The 11280-nt window shown below is 37.9% G+C and overlaps 1 protein-coding gene across 1 annotated transcript in view; it reads left to right on the top strand.

Annotated features, from left to right (window-relative positions):
* TDO2 (tryptophan 2,3-dioxygenase) overlaps positions 1-6629 on the top strand; it is a 25485-nt gene extending 18856 nt beyond the window's left edge. The window contains exons 10-12 of the mRNA XM_044680581.1: positions 1446-1525; positions 2512-2602; positions 5932-6629. Of these exons, the coding sequence (XP_044536516.1) occupies positions 1446-1525; positions 2512-2602; positions 5932-6088 (328 nt within the window). The 3' untranslated portion in view covers positions 6089-6629. The remainder of the gene's footprint in view (positions 1-1445; positions 1526-2511; positions 2603-5931) is intronic.
* The last annotated feature ends 4651 nt before the right edge of the window (positions 6630-11280 follow it).

The raw sequence follows: 11280 nt of genomic DNA, 5'->3' as shown, positions 1-11280 counted from the left end.
CTTCCTTCCTTCCTTCCTTCCTTCCTTCCTTCCTTCCTTCCTTCCTTCCTTCCTTCCTTCCTTCCTTCCTGACTTTAGATGGGTCCTAGTTCTAATCCTTTCAGGGAGTTAATTTGATTCTTAGCCATAATCCAGTTCCGTAAGAAAGACTTTAACGTTCATCCTATTCACTTACTTAATGGTAAAAATACAAAAAGTAAATGCCTTTTCCTAATAATTTCAGTTGGGGGAGGTTTTCATTCAGATGAATGAAATTTTTAATAGGCTTCCACATATGTAATAAGGAGTCCTTAGTGAAAATGAGTTCCTTTGTCTCTGCATTAGGGACCCCAAAGTTGTGCTAGACAGCTCCATTAATACTAACATTTATATAGCACTTACCATGCGACAAGCACTGTGTTAAGTATTTTACAATTGCTGTCTCATTTGTTTCTCACAACTCTGGGAAGTCGAAGAGAAAATCTTCCCCATTTTGCAGATGAGGAAATTGAAATTAAATGAGTTGGCCAGTCACACATTGAGTATCTGAGATCAGATATGAACTCCTGATTCTAGGCTAGGTGCCGTCTTATGGACCAAGGCAATTCCTTGCCCTTGTTTCTCGGAGATAATACTGTACCCATCTACTTCTCAGGTCTATTGCGAGGAAAATGCAATATAACCTAGAAAGTGCTATAGGTCTGTGAATTATTATTATTATTATTCAGTCTAATTCCCTCAACTCTGTTCCCAGAGTAGACATCAAGCAGTAGATATTGTCATTCCTCTGCAAGTGCCCAGGTTCTTGTCAGAAATAGTACAAGGCACGTTGTTATATAGTCAAACTAGAAAGATCTGAGGCTGATATTGAGATGGAAATGAAAAGGGAGAAAATGAAGAAAAACAAATACTTTTTCATCCTGGTTGTTTTTTTTTTTTTTGGGGGGGGGGAGACCCTTACCTTTTGTGTTAGGAGTATTCCTTTTAAGATAGATGAGTAGCAAGGACTAGGCAATGGAGGTTAAGTGACTTGCTGAGGGTCACACAGCTAGGAAGTGTCTGAGGCCATAATTGAATCCAGGACCTCCCTCTCCAGGTCTAGCTCCCCAAATCCACTGAGCCACTTAGCTGCCCCTTCCCTCTAGTTTTAGAGTATTTTTTTTCCCATCCTTTAGAGCTTTAGAGTACAATAATAAAGGTCAAACCAATGATTTGACTGATAAAGGGAACTTTTTCTAATAATACAAATCAGCACCTTCTCTGAAATGGAAAAAGCTGTCCAGATCACAGAGATTAAGTGTCTTGTCCAGATAGCCTGCATATGCCAAAGGTGGAACTTGTCAGTCAAGGCTTTCCAGTTCTGAGGCCAGCTCTCTTTTCATTCTGGCAGACTCTAAACTCCTTTGAAAAAGAGAGTCCAATTTAGCTCTGAGCATGCTACATGTTTTCTTGATTTTTTCCTGCAGGGAAGAACCCAGATTCCAAGTTCCCTTTCAACTACTAACCTCTCTCATGGACATCGATACCCTCATGACCAAGTGGAGATGTAAGTTCCTTTTTTTTTTTTTTAAAGTCGTTATGTTCCCATTTCTTGTAGGATCCTGCAGTACCCCATCCCTACTGACTGCACTGGCATATTGGTTCATACTTCTTTAGGTGGTGGAGGGAGAGAAATCATTTCCCCCAAACAAAGGAAGTATGCCGATTTGCAAGTGTGTGTAATGTGAAATGTGCTCCCATTTATGCTAAGACAGACACCTTAGATGATTTGTGATCTCTTTGGCAGACTTGCAATTTGTTTGTTTGTTTATTTCTAAAAATTCTTATTTTTTATTCTATTTTTTTTCAGTTTTTATTGTCATGCAAAATCCACTTCCATATTGGTCACTGTTGTAAGAGCAAATTCATATATAACCAAAGCCCTAAAATAAAGCCATAAATACACTGATGTGAAATTCTAAAATGTCTTAACTTTCATCTTAGAACTAATACTATGTATTATTTCCAAAGTAGAACAGTGGAAGGGCTAGGCAATAGGGGTTAAGTGACTTGCCCAAGGTCACATGGCTAGGAAGCATCTAAAGTCCAGATCTGAACTCATGTCCTCTCATCTCTGAGCCTGACTTTCAATCCTTTGAGCCACCAAACTGCCCCCTAGACTCGTAATTTTAAAAATAATTTATTTTAAACATAAAAAAAATCGAGTTCTCAAATATTCTCCTTCCCTCCAGCCCTTTCTCCACCCATTGAGAAGGCAAGCAATATGAAATTAATACATGTGAAGTCATGTAAAACATGTTTCCATATTAGCGATGTCACAAACAAGCAAGAAAAGTAAAGAAAAAAGTGACAAAATTAGACTTTAATTAGCACTCAGTGTTCATTGGTTCTCTCTCTGGAGGTAGATAGATAGCATTTTTCCTCTTGGCTAGTCTGAAATTAAACCTTCACCAAGTTTTTGCTTTTCCAAATTACTGCCACTAATAGTAATGGAAGTCTGCATTGACCTCTGATTGTGTTTGATAATCACAGATAATCACGTGTGCATGGTGCACAGAATGCTTGGAAGCAAAGCTGGCACTGGAGGTTCCTCGGGTTACCAGTATTTGCGCTCAACGGTGAGGTAAGCCTGCCAGGAAATTCACTTCCTATTGAATATTGATTAATATTACTTTTAAAAAATTAATTAGCAATTGAATAATGATTAACACACACCTGCTCCTTCTCCAGTGATAAGTTTTTCCAAGACGGTCATAATATCTTTCGTGTTTAAGCCTGACGGGTTACCACAGTTTTATAAGCCATTAGAGAATCTTTTGCCAAAAATAAAACTAAGCAAAACAATAACAAAAACCAAGCAACGGAAATTGATGATTTGGGGTCTTTGATGAGAGAAGACACGCTGCTAACTGATAAATGGTCTTCCTTAGATATCCAGAGGGTTGTTGTAATTCACTTTGATTCAATTTGATAAGCATTTACTCAGTGTTTTGTGATATGCTAACCATGATTCTGTGGTTTGAGGAAGGGGAGAAAAAGCATTGGCCGACCCTGGGAATATGAAAGACTTTATTAGATATTTTACTCATCCTGGCTGAACACTGCCATCACAGGGATTCATTCATAGATTTGGAAAAGGGAGGCCAAAATCATCATCAAGCTAGCAAAGAGAAGGTTCCTCATTCCTCTGAAGAACAGCATTTTTATTCTGAAAAACCAACAAAAGAAAATGCCCTTTGTCTTCTTTTTATACATATCACATTGCCTTCAGAACTGTAAAATGGAAAATATTGACTAGACTTGGCATCTTATCAATATAGGGAACTTCCTTTACCAATGTAGATTGGCTCCAGCACTGAAATTTACATTCCTATAAGGTTGCCTGGGACCCAGAAATTAGATGACTTGCTCGAAAGTTAATGCAACCATTATTCACCAGAATCAAGATGGAAACCAAAGTTTCCCAGACTGAGGTCTGCACTTTATCCCTCATGCCAGGCTGATTCAAGGTGTGTTAATCGCCTCTCAGTTATTCCAAAGAACAAGGTGGCATTGAGAGGCGATGTAGGGGAGAGAAAAGAGTTCTCTTTTTTCGGAGACAAGAAACAGGTTTAAATCCTGTCTTAAATTTATCCCTTCAAAACTTAAGCTTCTTCATCTATCAAATGGAGGGGGTAAACCTTCCCTGACAGGGTGAATTAAGGAAAGCACTCCCTTAAACCTTAAAGAGCAATGTAAATGTTAATTCTTCTGTTCAGTGGAGATTCTGAGTCAAATTGATCTTCCTCAAACATGGCGTAATGTATCACTCCTCTCCCCCTGCTCCACTGAGCAACTCTGTGGTTCCTCCTTGTCTCTGGGAAGAGAGAGAAATTCTTTGGCTTGCCTTTTCAAGTCTTCAATAACTTGACACTTTGCTATCTTTCTAGTCTTCTTAACACTTTATATACCTCCCACCCTCAACAAACTCTGTGATTCAGTGATGCCTGGAATATTCTCCCTCCATATCTCCATCTCCTAGTCTCCTTACCTTACTTCAAGTCTCACCTAAAGTTTTACTTTCTTCTGTAAAAAAGTGTTTCACAATTCTTTTTAATTTTTTTTTTTTTTTACTTTTTAAACTCTTATCTTCTGCCTTAGAATAAATACTAAACATTGGCTCTAAGGCAGAAGAGAGGCAAGGGTTAGGCATCTGAGGTTAAGTGACTTACCCACAGTCACAAGGTTAGGAATTGTCTGAGGCCAGATTTGAACCCAAGACCTCGTTTCCAGACCTGCCTCTCTGTTCACTAAGCCACCTAGCTGTCCCTCTCCTTAATCTTAATGCTTTTTTTTTTCTGTTGCTTATCTCCACTTTATCCTGTTTATATTTTATTTGTATGTAGTTGTTTGCATGGTACCTCCTTGAGAGTAGGAACTGTTGTCTTTTGCCTTTCTTTGAATCTCCAGCTCTTAGTATAGTATCTGGCACATAAGAGGTGATCAATAGTTACTTTTTTTTTTTTTTAAACCTTTACCTTCCATCTCGGAGTCAATATTGTGTATTGGCTCCAAGGTAGAAGAGTGGTAAGGGTAGGCAATGAGGGTCAAGTGACTTGCCCAGGGTCACACAGCTGGGAAGTGTCTTAGGCCAGATTTGAACCTAGGACCTCCCGTCTCTAGGCCTGGCTGTCAATCCACTGAGTGGATCGAGCTGCCCTCATCAATAGTTACTTTTTGATGGAACAACAGACAAAATATCCCAAAGACATCTATCTTAGTCATTTTGAAACATCCCTTCTCAGTCTTTCATCAGAATGGCTAGTAAGCTCTTAAATGCAGAATTGCAGTCACTCAGAAGAAACGTGAGATTGTCAAATTTAGAGATGTTCCCATCCCAAATGTTCATATGGGCTATTTGTACCCGACTTGTGTCTTGGAAGTCTTCCTGACTTAGTTCAGCACTCTTTTTGCTTGACCACTAAGTAGCTCCAGCTAATATTCAAAGGGTGGAACGTACTAAATCAGAGTAGAACTTAAATAATATCCTATTAAAACACAGGCTTCCAGGTAGGTTGGGGGAATGACTCTTTGCAAAGTTGAAATTGTTTTACAAATGCCAGGCAATGTTAAAGTGGTGTCTCTTTTTTGTATTTGTAGCATTTATTTGATACCTATCATCAAAATAATTATTCTTTGTCAAATATTTTCTAAGGAGGTACTGAGAGGCATTGTAGGGTACTGGAAAAAAAAATTTGCCTAAGAGACAGAAAGACCAGGATTTGAATTTTGCCTTTGAAAGACACTGGTTAAGTCATCCTGAGCAAGTCACTTATCCTGATAATGTCCTAGGCAATTCTCCAACAATATAAATTGGGAAAAAGGTGTGGACTTGCTTTGTTCAAGGGAAATTCCTAGACCAGTGGTGTTAAATTCTATTCTGTAGGCTGAATATTGACTTAGAAGACTACAAATTAATACTATCCAGACTGTGGTGTATTTTTATTTATCCTTTAAAAAGTTTCTGGTTACATTTTAATTTGATTCGTCTTTTGCGGATTTCTTGCACCCACCAGTTTGACTCTTGCCTTATAGCAATGAAATCCTAAGTCTAGTCCCTGTATCTAATCACCGTGTACAAGAATCATTCTATCAATTGTTTCACCACATCTTAAAGGAAGAGACCCAGAGAAGCCTTATGTTCTGAATTATTCGTTATCTCATTATCTTAATCACTGAGCAGTCAAAAACAGGAAAGGTTTGAGCAAATATTCTGAAAGTTTTCTAAACACAAATCATCTTGACAATCATGGGAAGTTGTGGCCATAAAGACTTAAGATTTCGCTTAAAACTGGTATTTGGAGTGAAAATTTTTATTACTCTTTCTTATTGGTTTGCAGTATAATCATAGATGTTTTCAAGTGTAAAACACTTTAATTCTGATTCCAAAAATCTGTGTTTATGTGCTTTCAGTGACAGGTACAAAGTATTCGTAGATCTGTTTAATCTCTCGACATACCTGGTGCCCCGACACTGGATACCCAAGATGAATCCGATCATTCACAAATTCCTTTACATGGCTGAATACTGTGACAGCTCTTACTTCAGCAGTGACGATTCGGAGGATTAATGCCAACTGTGAGGAACGCACGAGAACACACTGGATAGTCAGGCCGTCTCATGAGATTGTGTGAATTGTCAGGAATGTGTTAATGGTCCTCTTGTGCTTGATGATATGATTTAAACACTTCGATGCAACATCCAAAGTCTCCTGATGAATATCTTCATCCCAAAATGAGGGCACTGGATTAGGTGGTCAACCACTAAGATCCTTCCCAGCTCTTAATCTTTGACCCTGTGATCCAAGGTGAATACTCTGGGGAAATATTTGAGTTTTGTGATGATTTAATGAAGATGACTACAAATTTAGAACTATTGGATCTCAGAAAATAGCCAGTCCATCATACTCATTTTGAAGATTAAGAAACTGAAGTCTACAAAGGTTGTGATGTGCTTGAAACCACACAACTAAGCAGCAGAAGTAAAATTCGAACTCAGGATCCAAATCCAACACTGTTTTTATCTATTATGAGATCATGGCAAAGTCAGCTAATTTTTTTTTAATATTTACCTTCCATCTTAGAAGCAATACTGTGTATTGGTTCTAAGGCAGAAGAGCACTAAGGGTAGGCAATGAAAATTAAATGACTTGTCCAGGATTACGTAGATAGGAAATGTTTGAGCTCAGATTTGACCCCAGGACCTCCTATCTCTTTATCCACTGACCTGACTGCTACTGCTCAGCTAAAATTTTAACATTGTAATGCATGCAAATATATGAAAGATCTGTGATTTCATCAGGATACAGCATTGCTGGTATGGAAACTCCCTCCACCAAGAGAGATTACCACCTGTTTATGACTTAATAAATGATTACCCAGGGATTTTTTTTTCAATGTCAAAAAGGATTCAAATGGTACATAATGCTTATTATAGTGTAAATATTTTATCATTTTATCATTACATTATCATGATATCTTTTTATAGATTTGAAAACTTCCAGAATGATTTCAAATAATGTTTCTATCTTTGTAATGCATCTGATTCTGCATAAATACAAAGTCCCAGAGCCGAACATAATAAAAATAATAAAACAATTCACTCTTTCCTCTGCATTCTTGGGGAGAATAATGCTTATGAAAAGGGACATGCTAGGCATATTATACCAGAAATAGAAATCCTTTTATTATCTCATGCGCTGCCAAGTTATCGGACTAGATCAGTAAACTTACTCCCATAGGAATGTTATGTAACATCATCAAGGGAATATGACAAAATGTTCAGCAACCCTGACCCACGATGATAACCTTTAGGTTTAGAAGGTAAATATAGATAAATAGCTAATGCTCATGCTTAATCAACATGTTCTTTCTCCCAAAGTATACAGTTCTTTCTGTCATTTATTTATTTATTTTTTGTCATGTAGATGCAAATCCATTAGGACCCAGATTTCTAGCCTCTGGGGCCTCATGGAAACTTGGAAGGAGAGGGTTATTCTAAAAGGTCCTTGTATTCAGACATATCTGATCAAATAACATGCTTTATAGATATGTATTTGCTATTTTTCAAATGTATATTGATACTGTTATGAATAATAAAAACAAATTTATAATAGCTTTTTGTCATAGGTGTTCTTAATATTTTATTTTTTCTCCAATTACATGAAAATGATTTTTAACATTCTTTTTTTTCATAATCTTTACCTTCTGTCTTAGAACCAATACTAAGTTAGAGGTAGGCAATGGGGGTTAAGAGACTTGCCCAAAGTCACACAGCAAGGGAGTATCTGAGGACAGATTTGAGCCCAGGACTTCCCCTCTCCAGGCCTGGCTCTCTATCTGCTGAGCCTCCTAGATACCCCAAAATTCACTTTTTAAAATTTCAAGTTCCAAATTCTCTCCCTCCCTCCCTTCTCTTCCCACCCCAAGACAGTAAGCAATTTGATATAAATTATACATGTGTAATTCCTGTCACATATTTTCTAAATCAAAAGACAAAAAAAACCACCATTATCACACAGGAGCTTATGTAAATTTGTGATATTAAAAAGAGTTCCTTCTAACTGAAAAGATTGGAGTCTCCAATATAAGGACACATAATAAAATGCCATTAGTTCTTTGTGACTCCTAACCACTAAGAAATCTAATTTTTAAAAAGCAATAGAATTGAGGTCAAAATCATCTTTCTAGTTACTCACGTGTTTAACCACAGAGTCATCCACACTCTCCCTTACGTCACATATTCAATCAATTTTGTTGATTTTAATTCCATAACACTTCTTAATCCAAATAGTCTGGATTGGACCCTCTCACTTGGACCATCAAAACAGCCTCCTATTTGGTCTGTGTTCTCCCTTCTCTAATCTATTCCTCCCTCTAATTGCCAAAGTGATATTTCAAAAGCCCAGTTGTGGCCATTTCACTCTGCTACCCAAGACACTTCAGTGACTTACAAACACCTCTGGCATCGATATAAACATCTCTCTTTGGCACTTAAAGCAATGTATGAACAGCCCTAAGATTTCCTTTCCAGAATTATTAGACATTGATCTTTTTCATGCAATCTATGAAACGAGTCTTCCTGCTGTTTCTCCCAAAACACACTATTTTCTAGCCTTTGTACGAGTCATCTGCCATTGCTGGAGTATATTCCTCCTTACCCGTGTCCTGGAATCTTTCAAAGTGTCGCTTAAAATTCATCCTCTATGTAGTTTTTCCTAGTTACTCTGTTCAATTGCTAGTTTCTTCTCCTAAATAAATAATTTTTAAATTTATTTTGTGTGTCTCTTGGCCAGGTATGGAGACTTGACTCATGCCCAGATTGCTTAACACAGAGGTATCCTGATGTCCTAGTACCCCTACCATGTGAGTGCAAGAAGCTTTCTTTGACTAGCTATGTGGCCAAACAGGCTGCATCTTTAAAATTAGCCAGCCCATGCCAAACTCTCCTCTTATAAACCACTGGAATGGTTTGCCATCTCCTCCTCTGCTAAAGGCAGAGGGCAAAGATCACAGCTTACATTCAGTGAGGGTACCTTGAACTGAACTTGGTTGGATGATTCCTTCCTCCCCTCTCTTTTAGCCCAGCTCTGAAAAGTGAGCCCAGGAACATTTCGTTCTGTTTGTTTTCATTTGCCATTTTGGTTTTAGGTATCAGCAGAACTCCCCACGGACCTTGGGAATTTGAGACATGGCAACCATGGAGCCAAGATGGCAGGTGAGATGACACAGCCTGCTGACCTGGTAGAGAAGCCCTGAGACACCAGGGGGTTTGAGAATCAAGCCCTACATGCAAGTTTTGCACCTGAAACTTTTATAGGAACTAAGCTAAACTTGGAATGTAATCCTGTTCCCCTTCAGAAGACACTAAGGTGAAACAAGGAAAAAAGGGGATGAAGTTCTACTTTTGGGGAGTAAGTGTCTATTTGTGACTATACCTTTGTATCTCTTTGTAAAAGCACATGTGGCTGTTAAGTGGTTAAATGGACCTGTGGTGCAGGGGACCACACTTGCGGGAATACCACTGGGGGGTTGGGGCTATTGGCAGAGAGCTCAAACCCACCCCAATCCCCTGGGAGAAGGGTGAAATATATCTGAACTTCAAGCAATGGTGACCAGTGCTCTTTCTAGGGTTGTATCCCTCCTCCCTTCTCCCACTTTCAGGGTTTTTCCTCTAGGGGATGATCATGCCCACGGTCAAGGTACCCTATGGGTCCAACTGAGATAAAGAATTTATCAAGCACAGGAATTATACGAACACAACTACAAAACACTTTCCAAACAATTAAAACTAGATCTAAACAATTGGAAAAACATTGATTGCTCATGGTTAGGATGAGCTAACATAATAAAAATGACCATTCTACCCAAATTAATTTACCTATTTAGTGCCATATCTATCAAACTACCAAAAAACTTTTTTACTGAATTAGAAAAAACTATAACAAAGTTCATTTGGAAGAACAAAAGATCAAAAATATCAAGGGGAATAATGAAAAAAAAAACATGAAGGAAGGTGGCCTAGCAGTACCAGATATTAAACTGTACTATAAATCAGCGGTCATCAAAACAATATGGTACTGGCTAAGAGACAGAAGGAAGGATCAGTGGAATAGACTTGGGGTAAGTGACATCAGCAAGAGAGTGTATGAGAAACCCAAAGAACCCAACTTTTGGGACAAAAATCCACTATTGGACAAAAACTGCTGGGAAAATTGGAAAACAATATGGGAGAGATTAGGTTTAGAACAACATCTCACACCCTACACCAAGATAAATTCAGAATGGGTGAATGACTTGAATATAAAGAGGGAAACTATAAGAAAATTAGGTGATTATAGAATAGTATACCTTTCAGATCTATGGGAAAGGGAAAATTTTAAAACCAAGCAAGAGTTAGAAAAAATTACAAAAGATAAAATAATTTTGATTATATTAAATTTAAAAGTTTTTGTACAAACAAAAACAGTGCAACCAAAATCAGAAGGGAAACAACTGGGAAAAAATCTTTATAACAAAAAACTCTGACAAAGGTCTAATTACTCAAATATACAAGGAACTAAATCAATTGTATAAAAAAATCAAGCCATTACCCAATTGATAAATGGTCAAGGGACATGAATAGGCAATTTTCAGATAAAGAAATCAAAAGAATCAATAAGCACATGAGAAAGTGTTCTAAATCTCTAATAATTAGACATGCAAATCAAAACAACTCTGAGGTATCACCTCAGACCTAGCAGATTGGCTAAAATGATAGCAGGGGAGAGTAATGAATGTTGGAGGGGATGTGGCAAAACTGGGACATTAATGCACTGTTGGTGGAGTTGTGAACTGATCCAACCATTCTGGATGGCAATTTGGAACTATGCCTAAAGAGCTCTAAAAGAATGTCTGCCTTTCGATCCAGCCATAGCATTGCTGGGTTTGATCATAGAGATCATAGATAAACAGACTTGTACAAAAATATTTATAGCCATGCTTTTTGTGGTGGTAAAAAACTGGAAAATGAGGGTATGTCCTTCAATTGGGGAATGGCTGAAGAAATTGTGGTATATGCTGGTGATGGAATACTATTTTGCTCAAAGGAATAATAAACTGGAGGAATTCCATGTGAATTGGAAAGACCTCCAGGAATTGATACAGAGTGAAAGGAGCAGAGTCAGAAGAACACTGTACACAGAGACTGATACACTGTGGTAAAATAGAATGTAATGGACTAGCAGCAATGCAATGACCCAGGACAATTCTGAGGGATTTATGG

This window comes from Gracilinanus agilis, chromosome 6 (genome assembly GCF_016433145.1).
Source record: "Gracilinanus agilis isolate LMUSP501 chromosome 6, AgileGrace, whole genome shotgun sequence".
NCBI lineage: Eukaryota > Metazoa > Chordata > Mammalia > Didelphimorphia > Didelphidae > Gracilinanus > Gracilinanus agilis.
This window is presented reverse-complemented; position numbering and strand designations above follow the sequence as displayed.